Below are 19,084 nucleotides of genomic sequence, written 5' to 3' on the forward strand. Positions count from 1 at the left end.
TTCTGCCAAAATAGAAGAGCATTTGATAATTCGTGGGTTTATGAGAGATTATACGTGTTGGTCACGACATGGTGAGATATTGGTTGATCATAATGTAGCCCCTTCTGAGTATAACGATGATATTGATGATACAAACGATAACAACTATGATAACTTATCTGGAATGTTACATGATTGTGAAGACAGTGTTGCTGAAGATGATTATGAAAAATTTCAACAATTATTTGATGAATCAGAAAAACCGTTATACACTGGGTGTACAAAGTTTACCAAACTATCCGCTGTGTTGAAATTGATTAACTTAAAAGCAAACAATGGTTGGAGTGATACAAGCTTCACAAGTCTTCTAAAGATTTTGCATGAGATGCTTCCGGATGATAACGAGTTACCTATGTCCACTTACCAAGCAAAAAATTGATGTGTCCAATGGGAATGGAAATTGAAAGAATACATGCTTGCCCAAATGATTGTATGTTGTATCGAAACGAATATGCAGATCTACATAGTTGTATTACATGTGGTACATCACGATACAAAAGGAAAATTCCTACAGAAGAAAACAATAATATGAGAGCGAGTGGACCGCCTGCTAAAGTCTTATGGTATTTGCCTATCATTCCAAGATTAAAACGGTTTATTTGCAAACGGTAAAGATGCAAAGTTAATGCGATGGCATGCTGAGCGTACAATAGACAACAAAATAAGGCATGTTGCAGATTCTCCTCAATGGAGAAATATCAATTCTAATTTTGAAGAGTTTGGTCAGGATATTAGAAATATTAGGTTTGGACTTAGTTCTGACGGCATTAATCCATTTGGAAGCTTAAGCAGTCGCCATAGTACATGGCCGGTTCTTCTTTGCATCTACAATCTTCCGCCTTGGTTATGCATGAAAAGAAGATACATCATGATGTCGTTACTAATTCAAGGTCCAAAACAACCGGGAAATGATATCGATGTTTATATAGCTCCATTAATTGAGGACATGAAAAAATTGTGGAGTCCGGGTGTCGAAGTGTATGATGCATATAGTGGGGAAAATTTCCAACTTCGGGCCATGATTTATTGCACGATAAATGATTTTCCAGCATATGGGAATTTGTCTGGATATAGCACAAAAGGAGCAAATGCATGTCCAATTTGTGAAGATGACACACAGTCGTTCTGGTTGACAAATTGCAAGAAAAATGTATATATGGATCATCGAAGATATCTTCCAAAAAATCACCCATATCGCAAGAAAAAAAAGGTGTTCAATGGTAAAACCGAGGAGAGGACAGCAAGGAAACCATTACGAGGAGAAACTGTATTTTCTCGTGTTGAAAATCTAAACGTTACATTCGGAAAATTCAAAGGTAATGGCAAAGGAAAACGTAAACGTACTGGTATAACTCCTCCCAAAATTATTTGGAAGAAAAGATCTATATTTTGGGAGTTACCATACTGGAAACACTTGCAGGTTCGCCATTGTCTTGACATTATGCATATTGAAAAAAATGTTTGTGAAAGCTTGATAGCCTTATTGTTGAACATCAAGGGAAAGTCAAAAGACGGGATTAATGTTCGAGAAGACATGATTGAAATGGGAATTCGCCCCGAGCTTGCTCCTATTAGGAATCCTGGAAAGCGTACGTATCTGCCAGTAGCTTGTTATACCATGTCAAAGGATGAGAAAACAAAATTTTGTAAATGCTTACATGGTGTAAAGGTTCCATCGGGCTATTCGGCTAACATTAAGAAGTTAGTGTCAATGAAAGAACTAAAACTATTTGGTATGAAGTCCCATGATTGCCATGTTTTAATGGCACATATGATTCCCATTGCAATTCGTGGAATACTACCAGACCGCATCCGACACACAATCACAAAGCTATGCTTGTTTTTCAACATGATTCATTCTAAAGTTATTGATCCCGAGGTGTTAGATTCATGGGAAAGTGATATTATCTTGACGTTATGCCAACTCGAGATGTATTTCCCACCTTCATTTTTTGATGTCATGGTTCATCTGACATCTCATATCGTTAGAGAGATAAAGTATTGTGGGCCGGTATTCTTACGATACATGTATCCATTTGAGAGATATATGGGCGTCTTAAAAGGGTATGTAAGGAATAGACATCGACCAGAGGGTAGTATTGTTGAAGGATACGCAACAGAAGAGGTAGTTGAATATTGTACTGACTATCTACAAGGTGTCAATAGTATTGGCATTCCAAAATCTTGACATGAGGGTAGACTTGTAGGGAGTGGGACAATTGGATTGAAAAAGATCATTCCAAATCGAGAAGACTTACAACTTGCACATTTTACAGTCCTACAACATATGACAATCATTGCTCCATATATAAATGAGCACAAAAGAACACTGGAATTGTCAAATCGTGGTAGGGGCAATAGATGGTTGGTTAAGGAACATAACAAAACGTTCTCACAATGGTTAAAAGACAAAGTGAGAGCAAGTTATGGCATCGATAGTGTCGATCAAGCTGTAGTACATCTAGGGAATGGTCCTGAAGATCTTGTGGCAACGTACCAAGGATACGACATTAATGGTTATACATTTTACACTAATCAACAAGATGGAAAAAGTACACTTCAAAATAGTGGTGTAACAGTAATAGCCTCAACTGAAGTATATGGAGATAGTCATGATACAAGGGTGAGGATCGCCAAAGAATCATACTATGGCGTCATTCAGGAAATATGGGAATTGAAATATGATTCCATCATTATACCTATGTTAAAATGCAAATGGGTTGACAACCAACGAGGTGTTAAAGTTGATAATGATGGTTTTACAGTTGTTGACCTTTCCACAAACGGATATGTATCTGAACCATTCATCCTAGCTAAACAGGCTACCCAGGTATTCTATGTTGAGGACCCAAAGGAATCGGGAAAGCACATCGTTATGCATAGCAAACGACATATACTTGGTGTTGATGATGTTGTGGACGAGGAAGAGTACGACCAGTTTGATGAACTACCCCCATTTTCTATCGGCATTCCATCTTCAAATGATGATGTTGATGACACCACTTACTTACGGTCAGATCACAATGAAGGAATATGGATATCATAACCCACACCTGGGGAAAAAATGAAGAGGATTTGAGTGAGGTCTCAGACAAAGATATGATTGGCGATGAGACGTGTCATTATATAATATGTTTTAATGTCGTTTGAATTTTAATTATTTATGTTTGTATTAATGTTTTAGTTTGAACATGTTTCCATGAATGTTTTTTATTTTCATTTGGATGTTTAAGACTTACGTTTCTAAAATTCGGATATGTTTGCATCAAGAACTTATTCATGTTTAATTATCAATTTTATTTATGAAATCTGACCCACGAACCCAAATATGGCCCACAAACCTATGAACCCAAATCTGACCCACTAACTTATGAACCCAAATCTGACACAGGAACTCGCCAACCCGTGAACTTATATAAATATGTGGGTTGACATGTCATATATGAGTTTATATTCTAAACCCGCCAACCCATGACCTTTATATTTAAATGGGTCGTGTTCGGGTTGGTATATTTTGACTCGCTAACTCGCAACCCATCAACTCGATCACGACACGATTGTCAGGTCTACTTTTAATCATATGGTGTTGTTTAGGAAAAGAAAACTTAGGCGCTGTTTGGTTCATAAAATGTCGCTAATGGAATTTGAACTCGAATTGGAAAAGGAATATGTCAGGAATTTGAATCCAATTCCATATGTTGTTTGGTTGGCATGACATGGAATTTGACTTAATTCCAAATTTTGTTTGGTTTGTAGGAAATACAACTGGAATTCATGTAAAATGACAAAATTACATTTTTTTGGTCTATTTTGCTAAAATTTACATTGTTTTATAACTTATATGTAAAGATACACTATATAAATTATAAAAACAATAGAAATCTGGCAGTCGTGGCAGTGGTGGTGGGGGACGGTGGCGGTGGTAGCGGCAACAATGTTGGGTGGCAGTGATGGTGATAGTGACGGTGGTGGTAGTGGTGATGGTGGCGGTGATGACAGTGATGATGGTGTTGCTGGTGGTAGTGGCGACCGGTGGCAGTGGTAGTGGCGACTGGTGGCAGTGGTAGCAGTGGTGGTAATGAAGATGGTACTAGGATACTTATTCATAATTTTAATTTACAGGATCTTATCTAGGGTTGTTTCGCATGTCACTATTAAAATTTAAGGAAAGGATATCATCAAACGAATTCCAGGTTTATAGGATATAATGTCTCATGTTAATATTAATCATAATGTAGGATATAATGTTATATCAAATTTTCTAACATGTTGACACATGAAATACACTACATGTTATATGATTGCAGACTATTACTTATTGTGATTTGGTGTTACCTTATGGTGATATGAACAAAAAATGTGTCTGAGGGATCTTTCCTTATAATGATGGGTATCCTAAGTCTTGCAAGATTCGTTAATTAACTTCAACATGTCGTATGTTATAAAATTATAGTATAGTTAAAAGTTCTTATTAATAACGAATCTTTGAGAAAATCTTTATAAGATTGAAATTAAATATGTTGTCAATATATTTTTCTTCTTGTATAAATAAATATTCTATCTTTATGTTAGAGTTTCCTTTTGAATTCATATTATACTAATATTTAGAGTTAGAAAAAAAAAATAATACACAATAACTAGAAAAAAAAAAAAGCATGGGCTCTAAATTGGTAACCGGTTATCAGTCACCCCTAAAACAAAAACATAATTTTATGCCAGAAATATATAAAAATTAAAGTGGTTTTGCCTGAAACTTTTTGAGTTAACCCATATCAAAATTCAATATACCACCACTAAATTTGAGGTAGAATCAGACCCCATACCACGTTGTCACTCCTTACCCTGCTCTTCTTCTCCGTTGCAACAACCAACGAATTTTACCACCTCACCGTCATCTCAAACCTTTATTCCAAACTCGTCAACCCGTGACCTTCCAATCCGTGACCTATGTATAGTTAACTGGGTTTGACCGGGTTGGTATATTTTGACATGCCAACCCGAACATGACTCGATTACACAACCTACTTTTAATGATGTTTAAAAAAAATCTTAATATTTTCAACGTCCATTTTATACAAAAAGGTCCTAAATTGAAACCTGACTCGTTTACAGCTAATCAAGCTGAATTTCATATTTATTATATATTAGAAATGAAGATTTGGATCCACCGAACCAACCCTATACCGTACCGTACCGACGTTAGATCAAACCAAGTTTTTTACTCAATGGACCGGTTTCAAAAAAAAAAATACATATTTTTTTGTTAAATCAATACATTATTTTTATAAGGATATATATTAAAAGTTCAATAAGCAAAAGGTATTAATTGAAACTTATATACAAATATAAAGGACTAAGCTTGAAAATTTCAAGCTATTTAAGGTAATGAAATCAAATGTATACGATAGAAAACAAATCAATCATTTACTTTTTAGATTTAGTCTTTCACAACCCTCGAGTTTTCTACTGCCGGTTATTACACCTTCTAGGGTCTATTCGTCATCTTCATTCCAGGTCTTTGGCCCCTCATCAAATATTCAGTTAAACACAATGTTCTATCGATTCAGCAAAGCTTATTGATTATTATCGAAGCTTATTGAGTACTCATATGAAACAATAGATTCCTAATAACGATTCATTTGGTGGTGCAAAAGACGTATATGAAGAAAAGGAAGGAAAGAAAGCAGCGAGTTAATTTATGCTTTTTATTTATTACAAAAGAATTGCTTAGAAGGGCATAATTGTCCATTGTCTTTAAAAGTATGTGGATGAATCAAAAGTAACAGCGGCATTATCAGCTCCCTTTGGTAAATTTTTTGGATATCCCGCCATAACCCGCCACAAATTTTGGTAAAATCAAAACCCAATCACGTTGTTACTCCTACACCTCCCGTTCTTCTTCACTGCATCAAGCAACCGGCGTTTCAAACTCCTGATCTCGTCGCGAGGGTCGTGATTCCGATTCCAGATACCATCGTTCTCGGTTCGATCGAGGTAACAATATCATAGTATTTTGTATCTCTAACAGTTTCGTTATCAGTGTCGTCTAAATACAAAAACTAGATGGTTCGATTGATCTTCTTTACTGTTAGATACTGTATCAAATTTAACCTTTCATGAATATGATCTCTGTCGATTTGATTATTATTACCAATTCTTTCCTCTTAGGCTGTGAGACGTATTTCTAATGGTTTTTGGTTGAATCAATTTTAATTTTGTGGTGAATCGTAATTTTATTCCGATGATTAATTTGTTGGTTTGGGGTTAAGTAATTTTTGGATGTTTCCCTAATCAGTAAGTAAATTTGGATTGCTGCAAATTTTAGGTCAATAGTGCTTGTCTTGGATCACTTCATGTACAGGTAAAGGTTTGAGGCTTAAACATAACCAATGTTACATCCAAAATTACAATGTAACTCATTTTCTTTCCAAGTGATGAGGTACGGAGTACCCAAAATGCTTGAATGATACAATATCTTGTCATCACAGGTTCCTAGCATTAGCAAACCATTTTGTTTTTCTTTTGTAAATTTGTGATTTTGCTGCCTTTTGATGCAGTCATAGATTTTGCCTTTGCTTGATGTCGAATTGTTTCAAATGAGGGTAACAACCAAAAATAACTAAAACTATTGTGATATCATGTGAATTGTTTTTGTAATCTGTTCAGGTAGGTGGTTGAGCTATTTGCAAATCATCTACAATAAAGATGATGAATGATCAGCCACAACAACAACCGGTGCCACAACCACAACCGAGGAAAAAAAGAACAGCCACACGTCTAAGGGATATAACAGAGCCACAAGAAGTTGAATTTAACAGTCTTGGTCAGCATTGTGGCAATAATCAAAATAAGTTCGCCAATGACTGCGGGGTTGTTACGAGAACGTTAATTTCTATCGAATATCCGACTTGGAAGAAAGTGCCAGCAAATGAAAAGGAGAACTTATGGTTGACCATCAAGGTTTTTAATCTAATACACATTACATGTGCTTTCATTTAATTAATATATGTTACTAATAGTTTTTTTTTTTTTTTTAAAAAAAAAAACAAAAACAGAAACGTTGGAAAATCCATGATGAAAACCGCAAATCATATGTGCTTATGACTTGCAACCACAAGTGGAGATCATACAAAAAGAGGCTTAAAAAGAATTTCTTGGTCAATGAGAATGAGAGAAATCCACTTGAAAGCTACTCATATCTGGAAAAGACTGCATTGCAAAAGTTTAAGGAAAGAATATCATCAACGGAATTCCAGGTTAGTAGGATATAATGTCTCTTGATAATATTAATCATTATGTTCCAGTTTTATAATTGTGGTTGTTGTTTTTTTCGGCAGGATATAAGTGAGAAAGCAAGGATGAGTTCAATGTGTAATACGAATCCAGCCCGAGTAGGCCCACATGGTTATCGGGGCAACAAAGCTAAGTGGGAACAAGAGAAGGCATCGGGTCAGTTGCCGTCACAGTTGTATGAGATAAAAAGCGAGCGTTCATTAGATTATGTGTTGGGGAGAAGATCTAAAAATGAGTCAGGGTCAAAAATAATACCACCTAACATGGAACCCATAGTAAAAAAGCTTGTAAGATTGCTCTTAATTTTGTTTTTTAAGATTTTGTTTTTAGTTTTTTTGTCCAAGTAATTGTATGACTGTAATGTTGTTTGCATTAACAGATAGATGTCCAAAAAGAAATATCCGAAGGTGATCTGTTGCTGGGTCCCGGAGAGGATTTGTTGACTAAGGCAATAGGACCGGAGCACCCTGGTCGTACCAGGGCGGTGGGGCATGATATTGGCTTAAGAAAGGGGATGCAAGGACTTGACAAAAAGAAGAGGAAAGTCGTGGACAAAGATGTTGTTAGTAAGATGCAGGCGCAGTTAGATGAAACAAAAACCCAATTGGCAGAGTTAAGAGCAATGCTTGCGAAACAAGAGTGTAGGAACCAAGTCCCGAATAATGTATGCTTCGCTGTTCAAAACAATAGTTCTTGCTCGACGTCGACATTGGATGCTTTAGATACGATAAAGGTAATTCTTTATTATATCATCAACCTTTAACAATTAATAAAATCCACAACTCAATGAGTCAGTTTATTTATTTTTATCATTAATTCTAGTTGATTACATAAATTTATTATCATTATGTGGTACAAGTTGGGAAAATAGTAATAAAATTCACTTGTTTCTTGTTTCGGGCAAAACAAAGTATGAAAATAGATACATACTTGAGTTAGAGTTAATGACCAATCATAGTCTTTTATAATGTCCAAGTGTTTTAAAAAAGCTATAAAATATTCCCATGTATGTGTTATGTATCTGTTGATCAAACAATAAAACTAGATAAATAAAACTTGTTTAAAAATTATAGAATGGTCTTTATGTTACAAAAATTATAGAAATGGTCCCTGTAATTTTTCTACAATTTTTCTACAGAAATTGTCCCTGTAAGTTTTTTTTTTACAGAAATGGTCCCTATAAGTTTTTTTTACAGAAACGGTCCCTATAAGAAACAACTATGAATCCCTGAATTTACAAAAGAAGGCACTTTGCAGAAAAAATTACAAAAAACGTACCTTTAATGTATAGAAATGCAAACTTTAACACACACACACACACACACACACACATATATATATATATATATATATATATATATATATATATATATATATATATAGCAGAAAAAAATTACAAAAAACTTACCTCTATTGTATAGAAATGCAAACTTTAACATATATATTGTTTTAATGTGTTAGGTTTATGTTTTTTGAATTTCTTGATATCATATTACTTTGAACTTTGCTGTCAAATTATGTTTTACATCGTATTTTCTAACATATTGACACATGAAATACACTACATGCTATATGATTGCATACTATTACTCATTGTGATTTGGTGTTATCTTATGGTGATATGAACCAAAAGTGTATAGAAATGCAGAATTGGTCACTATGTTATACAAATGTACAATTATGGTCCATGTGTGATAGAAAATATACTAAAATAGTTCCAAACTTTTGTATTTAGAATATTTTACTATTTTAATGTGTTCGGCTTATGTTTTTTGAATTTCTTGATATCATTTTACTTTGATCTTTGATGTCAAATTATATTTTATATCAAATTTTCTAACATGTTGACACATTAAATAACTACATGTTATATGATTGCAGACTATTACTTGTTGTGATTTGGTGTTACCTTATGGTGATATGAACCAAAAATGTGCCAGAGGGATGGTCTTTCCTTATAATGATGGGTTAATTCACTCACTTCCTTTACGCGAAAATCACTTGAAGGTTATGATAGACAACATAGATGAAAGATATAAAGGTATTCATGTTCCTGTGATGACAAATGAAGTTGGTACCCTAGAAGATGCAGTTGGCACTGTAATTCAATGGCCGCAGATCGCAATTGTTCTTAGTAAGGTACATCTTCATTATCCTTTAATTTTTTATCTACCATATATAAATTTTCTGAAAGTGAGAGAATTCCCTATATGCTCCTATTAAACATCAAATTATTATATTTAGGCCGAAAAATAAAATATTTTGATGTTTAAGAATGGCATATACGACATTCTCGCTAATTAAAATGAGTTATTAATAGGAACAACAAAGCAAGGCGTCATCACAACAACAAATTCAGACCACAAGTGCACGACCATCAACCGCAAAGGCTGTTATGGAAAAAAACATGCCTAACCAAAAGATCAACAAACCAAGGCCAATAGAATCACTTCGTGACCTTTTGAAGACCAACCTAGTGGTTCATGTGGTAGCCGATGCTGGACATCTAGAAGCTGGGGCGTTTGATTTTTCAGTTACATATGAAGATTATTATCGTTTGTTGAAAAAACAAACAGCTGATTTGTCCATCATAACAACTTGGCAGATGTAAGTGCATTTAAATTTTACTATTATTTGTTTCCATGATATTTTCTTTTTAGGTTGCTTATAAGATATGACTTGATTGGAAATTTTTTGTAATATTGTTTGTAGCCTTTTACAATTAATGCTTCAAAAACGTATGGGAAAGTGTGCTTTCCTAAACCCGTATAAGATTCTTAGGAAAGCCTGTCAGGAAACTCCGATTGATGTCGTCAATTATCTCGTTGATGCGATGCAACTTCATCATGGAAAATCGTTTCTTATCGCACCATACCTGCAAAAGTATCATATGTTGCTATCTATATTAATAGTTATTTTTTTGTGTGTTTTTATACTAAAATTTCAAAACATTACTAGTATGCATTGGGTCCTCTTGGTGATTTGCCCTTCAAATCATATTGTATACATTTTGGATTCTCTGATGAAGCCTATGAAAAATCCGGTTGACAACTACTACCTTCTCAAACTTTTGGAAAAGTAAGAAATTTTTTAATATGACATGAAAATAACATTCTTTCTATAAGTTTGAATACAACTCTGCTGCTTGTTTATTTTTAGGGCTTTTGAGAGGTATGAAAAGAACACATCAATTCCAATTGTATGGAAGCTCACTGAGGTAATTTATCTTATTACGTATCCACTAGTTAGATGTAGTTTCGTTTGTGATTTATGTTTACCTTTTATCACAATTTTAGTGCAACCAAGCTGGTGTATTGGAACGTGAGCTAAGTGGACATTATGTAATGAATTGGATCTTTGATTTCGTGTTGAACAGACAACATGGATTTCCGAGTAGAGTAAGTAATTTTAAAATAATCTTTTCTTTTAAAGCAAGAAACAAAGTGTTTCATTATTTAGTAGTTTTAATTTTATTTTCATATAGTTTGGTACCCTTTGGAATGACAAAATTGCATTTGAGGAAAAGGCGTTGGTTACAACTGTTGCTACATGGGCCAGAGAATTTCTGAAAAATTTTATGAATGATGTGGTTGTCTAAAAGTGCATATAAGGTTAGTTGTTAATCTTTATAACATCCTACTTTTAGTTTAATGATTGTTTGCTAAATTCAACTCTGTTAAAATGATAGACAAAAAAACTAATTATTTGTTGTGTTTTGTTTTTTTAGTGAGGATGAAGGGTAGCTGTTGTGTTTTGCTTTTAAGTGAGGTTGGAGGATAGCTGCAACATTTGATTATTGGACAATACCTCTGCATGGGAAAACAATTTTATTTTTGAATTTATTTATGTAAGTTTGATGTACTTCGAAATGACCAAATCATGGAGTTTTTAGAAACACTTAAGCATGTTTTTATCGATGACCATAATGATTGGTTATTTAGCATGTTTATATTAATATAATTTGTTCATCAATTCATAATTTTTGTTTTGTTTTGAATGTGTGCTTTGAAAGCAAGTATCAATTTGTGTTTTTTATATGGTTATTTGAATAAATTTGTCAACAATTTAATCCTTATAACCATGCTTTCTGGTGGTACTGTGGGTAGGTGGTTTTTGCAAGGCTGAAAAAAGACCCGGTTATATTCATGGAACCGGTCCATATTTAATCTTTATATGACCCGGTTTGAGGATTGGAACCGGGCTCTTTTAGCCATATATGACCCGGTTTTGTATGCTTAGACCGTGTCCTAATCTTCATATTTGACCAAAGATTGGGCGTTATGTTCCACTTATATGTCCCGGTTTTATGAACAACCGGTTTCTTTTGTGTTGGATAGGAGCCGGTTTTAAAACCGGGTTCTATTCGTTTTTTCACATAGGTCTCGCTGGCTTTAGGACCCAGTTCAAAACCGGGTTATTTAATTGAAATAACCGGGTCCTATAAGCTTTTTTGTAGTAGTATATAAAATCCCGCTAATATAGCAAATTTGTACCTGTTTAGGTGTTAACACTTATATGTTGATGTCTATTTGAGCCCAATATGCAATTATTGTATTTCGTTTTAGTTTTCATATTTGCTCGCATGTTCTATAACAAAGTTAAAATTCTAGACTATAGTTTTAACACAAATAGTACTTGTTTATCTTTTTAGTACAACTTACACCTAAAGTTATTGTGAAGTCTTTCCTTGTAGCCACTCCGCAACAGGAGTCCATGCTTTGTCTCTATAGCGACCATGAAATGGAAAGGAACACCAGACTCCTCAAGTAACAATCTCATCGACAAACACATATGAAATCTCACTAAATTACCAACTTTTTTACCTATTTCGGTGGTAACACTTAATGATGATAAAACCGGATGCAAATTCCCCCAAAGATCTTCTTTTCATTAAGTTTCATTACTAAATTCAATCAATTAATCTAAAATTGTGATTTCCCTCTCCTTCCTCGGTTTTCCCTTTAAATGAAAGCATCACTTGTACGAATAAGAGATTTATAAGAAATGGATCAAATGCAACTCTACTTGTATTAAATAAAGAAATATAGGAAGGAAACCTACAATTTGTTTTTCAAGATTATTTATTCTTAATTCATTATACTTTATCCATTATTATATTATGTACAATTATATTTTTAGCAATCACATTCTTAATGTTAATTAAAAGTTATCATAAAAAGAAAAGGTTGGGATCTTGACTGATTTCTTGAAATTTGGAAGGGAAAGTAAATTCATCATAGGATTGATGTTGTGACTGCAATTTACTATAGGTGTGAAATTGAAGATGTCGTTTGAGGACGAGGAACCTCTTTAAAGAGGCTACATAAGAAATTACCATTTAATGGTGATAACTGAATATTTATATTTGTTATAGTTTTTTTTCTTAAATTTAACGAATTTATTTAAAAAAACCAAGAAAAAAATGGTATCATGAATGGGATGAACATGTATCTACCAGTGAACATAACACATATTTACACGAGAGATTGAAACTATAGTAACAAAACATTAGATTAGTCTCAAAACAACATGATATTTAGTTTCAAACCGACATCTAATAGTTATGCATGTCTCAAATGTATAAATACATACAAGCATTATTAGCTATTCAACGTTGGCTTCCAGTTCATTAAGGATTTAATACAAATCATTGACAAATATATATGAAATCTTCCTGATTTAGCACATTTTTACCCATTTTGGTGTTAAAACTTATATGTTGCAGTCTATTTGAGCCTAATATGCAATTATTGTATTTTTATTAAGTTTTCATTTGTGCTTGCATCTTCTGTAACAATGTTAAAATTCTGGACCTTATTTTTTAGATAAATACACTAATAGAAAAATATCCTTTAATGACAAGAATTGCGTGTCATAGAAGGATACATATGACACGCAAATGCGTGTCAATAAAGGGCCTATCATAAAGGAAGACCGCACGCATTTATGTGTCGTAACCTTACGACACGCATTTACGACACACAATGCGTATCATTAAAGCTTGTGTCATAAAGAAAGACAATTTTAAAGGTTTTAAAAACATATTTTTTTAAATGGATTTAATAATTTCCAAATTAGATGACAATTATTGTCTCAAAATATAAAATAGCATATCATTAAAAAAAAAAAAAGATAATCCATTTAAAAATATATAGTATGTCAAATAATAATAATCATTCCAATGTTTAAATAAATGTAATACAAAAACTATTTCATCATATCTTATCAATTCCCCTAACAATACACCATCTCAGATTAAGACTTGTATTCAGACCAATTCACCTACCTCAAACGCAACAATTGAAACATGAGACCCAACCGATCCTTTATATAGTCCCTTTGGTCCTTTATCTTTCCATATTAGCCCAGGGACCTCTAAGATTCACATGTGTTTCTTCAATCCATTTTTTGGTCGATTCTATGACACCAAAGTATGCTACACCTATTGCAAGAGATCCAGTTACGCCAGTTGCCTCCTCTCTATAAAAAAAACAATACTCAAAAACTAATAGCAAGTGATATAATATTAAATGAATAAATGTTTGATTCGACTAGAGATTCCATCAATGACAGTCACACGTGTGTTTCTCCTTCATTGCTCCAGGATTCTTTTCCACTTTCATTTAATTTACCAAGAATCCAAATGGTTGCAAATTAAATAAAACAAGATTATTAAAAAAAAAAGGTTTCTTATTTCTTTAATGGTTTACATAAAAGTCACCATTTTAGCTTTCATGGATTCATCTTCTAAGTTATCACAACTGTTATTAATACAAATAACATGTATAACAACCTACATAGTTTTATCTTCTATTTTAGGATGGTAATAAAATGGAGAATCGATTTGCTAAATGCATAGTAATACCATACATTTACAAACTCCCCTACAGAAAATTTAGCAAGCAAAAGCAAACATTCCATGAAAATAAACTATCTATAGTCTTTTTCGTATTAGAAAGCACAAACCTAAAGGAAAATTAAGAACGCTAACACTAAATCATCAAAAAAAATCGTCAAACTAATTACAAAGTAACAATCGGATTTTGTAACAAATGAAAACAATTTCCAATCATAATCAATATTTCAAACCTAAAAAGATTCAAAAAATAATATACTTATAAAGCGAATAAGTTATTACCAAGTTAGAGAGAGAGAGAGAGAGAGAGAGAGATCGGGTACATTGGAGGCTTGCTGAGGCTTAGGCGACATCAATGTTCACTCTAGTCTCTAGTAACGACATGTACTCCGACAAAGACAACTGCACAATGGAGGGAAGATTTTAGGCGGCCAAGTCAGAGGAGTCATGAGAGAACGAGTGTTAATGAATAAGAAAGAGAGAATAAGAAATGATGTGTGTAAAGGACGAGATTTAATGAACCCTATAAACCTAAACATTTTGTAGAGCTGCAAAAAGATGAAAGAGAGATGCACAACCGCGAAATGTCATTAGGTTTCTTCGGTAGATGATTGTATAGAAGAAGGAGGAGACGCATCATAGACATCAAAATGACGAATGGGAGATGATTAGAGAACAAGGCGCCGAGGTTTTTTAATATTTTCGGGATTTCAACCCCCCCCCCCTACTAATTATTAAAGGATGGGAAATGTGTGTCATTCTTCATGAAAACTTACAAAATGACATGCTTATATGACATGCTTTTTTTGATAGGTACCCTCCATGTTTTTTTGTGACATTAATTTTAGGGCACGCAAAAATGTGTCTCCTAAATGCTTCAAATTTTGGGAGAGCTGAACCCTTGCGTTAAAATAATCCACTAAAGAGGGGGTCCATAACATAGCCATAGTATATTTCCAATGCACTAAAGTTACGTAGTGTCATTTTTCTTTCATAAAGGGGTATTTCCATGGGTTTGCCTTCGTATCGTGTCCATACCGTTGTATTGAATGATTCGGACGCTTGCTTTCTGTTCATATAATGCATACAGCTTTGGTCGCTGGTTGGGCCGGTTCTATGGCCCAGTATGAATTAGCAGTTTTTGATCCTTCTGACCCTGTTCTTGATCCAATGTGGAGACAGCGTATGTTCGTTATACCCTTCATGACTCGTTTAGGAATAACCAATTTATGGGGTGGTTGGAGTATCACGGGGAGTTTTATGTATCATAAATCAGTGTGTGTCATGGTTCGCATGCCATTAAAGGGCTGTTTTTTAGTAGTGATAGTACTTTTTAATCTTTTTAGTACAACTTACACCTAAAGTTACCGAGAAGTCTTTCGTTGTAGCAACTCCGTAATAGGAGCCCTTTCCTTTGTCTTCATAGCGACAATGTGGTTGAAAGAAAGATCAGGCTCCTCAACTCACAATATCCCAGGTGGAAAATAATCAACCAATCTTCTGCCACCTAAACTTAATCTTTGTTAACCACATCTCTCTATAGGCCTTCCTTCTTTCCAACTATCTTTCCAAGTATTTGGAAACCAATTGAAGCTTTACATAGATTCAACTTCTGTAGCATGATTGCCTTGGAAAACATGTCTACTAGATTCTTAGTACCAAGGATCTTCTTCGGGTTCTGAGTCCAATGGCTTATTGATTGTTTGATAAACCGTTTCTTCATCTACACATATTTTGTTCTATCATGAATGATTAGATTCTTTGAAAGGTGAAATGCACTGTGCTTTTAATAAAGTAGGACACAGTCTTTTTTTTGCCCAAATATATGAAAATTTTCAACCAAATAAGTTCTAAGAATAATTTTTTCAATTTCCATTCATTATGCTTCTATGGTTAATAGATGAATACTCTTTCCAAAGTGTGGATATCCAACTGATGGTTATACCCGCAATGGTATACAAAAACCCTGTTATGGTTTTCCCTAAATATCTAGAACCTCTCTTATCTACATCACTGAAGCCTTCTAAGACTAGTTTCTTTCTTCTGAAAGGTAAGGTAACCACATAAGTGCTTTTCAAATAGCATAACGACCACTTCATCCCTTCCTAATTTTTTTTCTTGTATTTGACAATAACCTGCTACTGCCTCCCACTACATTACAATTTAAGATCTAGTGCATAACGTATCATACATGAAGTTACAATTAACTAAGGCGTACGAGACTTTAGTCATTTCTTCCACATACAATGTTTCCTATCGAAAACAATGATAGACCACTAGGATCATTTTTTGTTGTTAATTTTGCACATAATGAAGTTTGTATGTAGTGTCGAAAAAAAAGGATTTTAGAAATTATTATGTTTTTACTAATAACTTTCGATTTTGACCAACTAAACTATATAATTAGATATGAACGAAAAAGATATTTCAATTATTGTAGTGTGCTGTTAGACAATGCGTTTTTAAAGTGTACATGGAATCTTATACTTGTGTATTTATTTGTATTTTCAATTTGAATGTTTACAATGAATCAAAGAATAAATAATCATGAAGATCAGAAATCGATCAATAAAGAATAAAAAATATGGATATCAAGTTAGTAAGCAGGCTTAAAGGAATCTAGAGGTCTTGCATTCCGCTGAAATACCATTGGGAAACCGTTTGCGGTCGTTGCAGTAGTTGTAGATCATGTGCTTGGTTTGCACCCATCGGATCCTATTTCGGCCAGCTGCATCAAGTCCTTGGGTACTCCATGACTGGTTATCATTTATTGAGCTTGTAGATACTGAATTGGGACCAACTTTTTTGGCATTGGCATTGAATTTCCTGTATAACGCGGTGAAAGGCGCATTAGTCCAGTCGGTCTTCACACGCCCACCTTGGGTTGCCCAGTCATCCGCGTTCCACAGGCTGGCATAAACCCTCATGGGTTGGCTCTTGGGAAATGGGACTCCAGCAGCATCATTGTTATTGAACACCCTTACTGGTATGTTATCTATCAAGAAACTGCAGAGACAAAGAACTTTATATAGGAACAGCAGAAAAACATGAGAAAGGAAGAGAACCAATTAATGTTTATGTTGGATGCGTGACTTACATAATTCTTAGACTGTTCCATACGATGGTATAGGTGTGGAAGGCTGCGGTAGGGTCAAACCAAAGGTGGAACTGCTGTTCTTTGTTTCCTTTCCCTTGTGAATACACATTGGTGTGAATTGTGTAAGGGTTTCCCGTGGAGTTGCCCAAGAACTCGAAGTCGATCTCATCGTGACCCGCACCTTGTGATGACAACTAATGTGATTTAATACAAAGACATGGTTATTATCAGCCTTTAAAAGATTAATACAAATGAGTGATCACAATATATATATTTAATTCAGATATGAAATTCAAGATTGGAACCGATCGATGGTACTCACGTAGAATGTGGTGACGGTGCCAGCAGAATTGCCTGGTACTAGTTTGAGTTGCATGTCGAACCTTCCAAACAGGTACTCGTGCTTCGACTGGAAACCCGATCCAGAGTATTGGTCGAGTGAAAGTGAAAGATCCTGACCTCCATTCAGAATTTTAGCACGTTCACCCCCAAAAGTGATGTCCATGTCATCGTAAAAACTCCCTGCTGATGCTGCTACTATTAGAATTGATATTAAAAGAACAACTGCACAAAGATTAGAGTTCGACTTTGCCATTATTGTTTGTATGGAGAGAGAGAGAGAGAGAGAGAGAGAGAGATGTTATGTTTGTGGGAAGTAGTACTGATATCGTTTATATATGTAGGTGTGGCTACGTTGACAATTTTCAACAGGAACCATCCTTCTTACTGAAGGATGTCATGGTGGCTAATGGATGCATCAACATCTATTAACGCGTGCCAACTCACATTATTCTTCTGGACATGGGCAGGAGCGGTGGGTTTTTTTTTTCTATACGCCTGGCAACTCAAAATTTGCAAATTTGTCATATTTGGACCGGTGGTTGACATCATACGTAAAATAAAATTGTTTCTATTGTTAATAAGTTGGGAAAATCAAATCTTTAAAAACGCATTTAAAACATTTATCAATCGCATTTAACACTATTAAAACTAATCCTCCTTAATAAATAAAGTTTTTTTTTTTGCCACATGTCAATCTCTCATAAGTTTTGGCACTTGTCATTTTGTGGTATTTTTGAAATAAATATTATTCAATAGTCAATTTTTGGTTTGTTTTATTTTTTAAAATTAAAGTAATATACTTATATATGTAAAGTATTAAATATCATATATATATATATATATATATATATATATATATATATATATATATATATATATATACACGGGTCTCACACCTATTTATATATATGTTGGTAAAGGGAACCATCAGCACCTACGGATTACCAACTAATTAACGATTTAATACATATACATATCGTCGATAAACATATGAAATCTCGCTAAATTATCAACGTTTTGCTCATTTCGGTGTTAACACTTATTGATGATACAATTGTACGCAAATACCCCTAACATCTTCCTTTTCATTTAGTTTTATTACCAAATTCGTCCAATTTATCGAAAATATTTGTTTCCCTCTTCCTGTTCAGCTTCCCCTTTAAATGAAAGCATCACTTGTACGGGATGAGAGATTTATATGAAATGGATCATACTCAACTCTATGTACATTGAATAGAGAAATATGGGAAGGATAGCTACAATATGTTCTTTGAGATTATTTATTCTTGGTTCATTCAGAACTCTATTATTATATTGTGTACAATTATATTTCTTAACTATCACATTGTTAAAGTTGATTACATTAGTTTGAAAACAACATGATATTTAGTGTCAAACCGACATCTAGTAGTTACATATATATGTCTCAAATCTATAAATATATACCTATATATCCA

The 19,084-nt window shown here is 33.9% G+C and overlaps 3 protein-coding genes and 1 pseudogene across 4 annotated transcripts; 3 read left to right on the forward strand and 1 right to left on the reverse strand.

Annotated features, from left to right (window-relative positions):
- Window positions 1-664: 664 nt before the first annotated feature.
- On the forward strand, window positions 665-2,227 carry LOC145064436 (uncharacterized). The gene has a single exon (XM_079011889.1). It carries the CDS (start codon window positions 665-667, stop codon window positions 2,225-2,227), a length of 1,563 nt encoding a protein of 520 aa, XP_078868015.1.
- Window positions 2,228-5,873: 3,646 nt separating this feature from the next.
- LOC145064437 (uncharacterized) lies at window positions 5,874-9,588 on the forward strand. Its single transcript, XM_079011890.1, has 7 exons — window positions 5,874-6,033; window positions 6,706-6,999; window positions 7,095-7,295; window positions 7,377-7,619; window positions 7,712-8,065; window positions 9,214-9,471; window positions 9,577-9,588. The coding sequence occupies exons 2-7, from the start codon at window positions 6,745-6,747 to the stop codon at window positions 9,586-9,588; spliced, it is 1,323 nt and encodes a 440-aa protein (XP_078868016.1). The 5' UTR covers window positions 5,874-6,033; window positions 6,706-6,744.
- A 530-nt stretch (window positions 9,589-10,118) lies between these two features.
- On the forward strand, window positions 10,119-11,311 carry LOC145063016 (uncharacterized). 2 transcript variants are annotated; one of them, XM_079010619.1, is made up of 6 exons: window positions 10,119-10,215; window positions 10,291-10,410; window positions 10,492-10,549; window positions 10,629-10,730; window positions 10,817-10,943; window positions 11,060-11,311. In XM_079010619.1, the coding sequence occupies exons 1-5, from the start codon at window positions 10,166-10,168 to the stop codon at window positions 10,928-10,930; spliced, it is 444 nt and encodes a 147-aa protein (XP_078866745.1). In that variant the 5' UTR covers window positions 10,119-10,165; the 3' UTR covers window positions 10,931-10,943; window positions 11,060-11,311. The 2 variants fall into 2 exon arrangements, with proteins under 2 accessions (XP_078866745.1, XP_078866744.1); XM_079010618.1 differs by having other exon boundaries at window positions 10,130-10,410.
- A 5,347-nt stretch (window positions 11,312-16,658) lies between these two features.
- LOC145061371 (xyloglucan endotransglucosylase protein 1-like) lies at window positions 16,659-17,913 on the reverse strand (annotated as a pseudogene).
- Between the last annotated feature and the right edge of the window lie 1,171 nt (window positions 17,914-19,084).

The sequence above is a fragment of the Lactuca serriola genome, chromosome 7 (genome assembly GCF_051521515.1).
Source record: "Lactuca serriola cultivar US96UC23 chromosome 7, Lser_US96UC23_V15, whole genome shotgun sequence".
In the NCBI taxonomy this organism is placed as follows: Eukaryota; Viridiplantae; Streptophyta; class Magnoliopsida; order Asterales; family Asteraceae; genus Lactuca; species Lactuca serriola.

What these genes read in the sequence shown, in the direction of transcription:
- LOC145064436 (XM_079011889.1), top strand. Translation starts at nt 665, where the DNA reads ATGCGATGGCATGCTGAGCGTACAATAGACAACAAAATAAGGCATGTT.
- LOC145064437 (XM_079011890.1), top strand. Translation starts at nt 6,745, where the DNA reads ATGATGAATGATCAGCCACAACAACAACCGGTGCCACAACCACAACCG. An exon ending in ACTTATGGTTGACCATCAAG is followed by an intron (nt 7,000 to 7,094) that starts GTTTTTAATCTA and finishes AAACAAAAACAG; the next exon opens with AAACGTTGGAAAATCCATGA. An exon ending in TATCATCAACGGAATTCCAG is followed by an intron (nt 7,296 to 7,376) that starts GTTAGTAGGATA and finishes TTTTTTCGGCAG; the next exon opens with GATATAAGTGAGAAAGCAAG.
- LOC145063016 (XM_079010618.1), top strand. Translation starts at nt 10,166, where the DNA reads ATGCAACTTCATCATGGAAAATCGTTTCTTATCGCACCATACCTGCAA. An exon ending in TTGTATGGAAGCTCACTGAG is followed by an intron (nt 10,550 to 10,628) that starts GTAATTTATCTT and finishes TCACAATTTTAG; the next exon opens with TGCAACCAAGCTGGTGTATT. An exon ending in AACATGGATTTCCGAGTAGA is followed by an intron (nt 10,731 to 10,816) that starts GTAAGTAATTTT and finishes ATTTTCATATAG; the next exon opens with TTTGGTACCCTTTGGAATGA.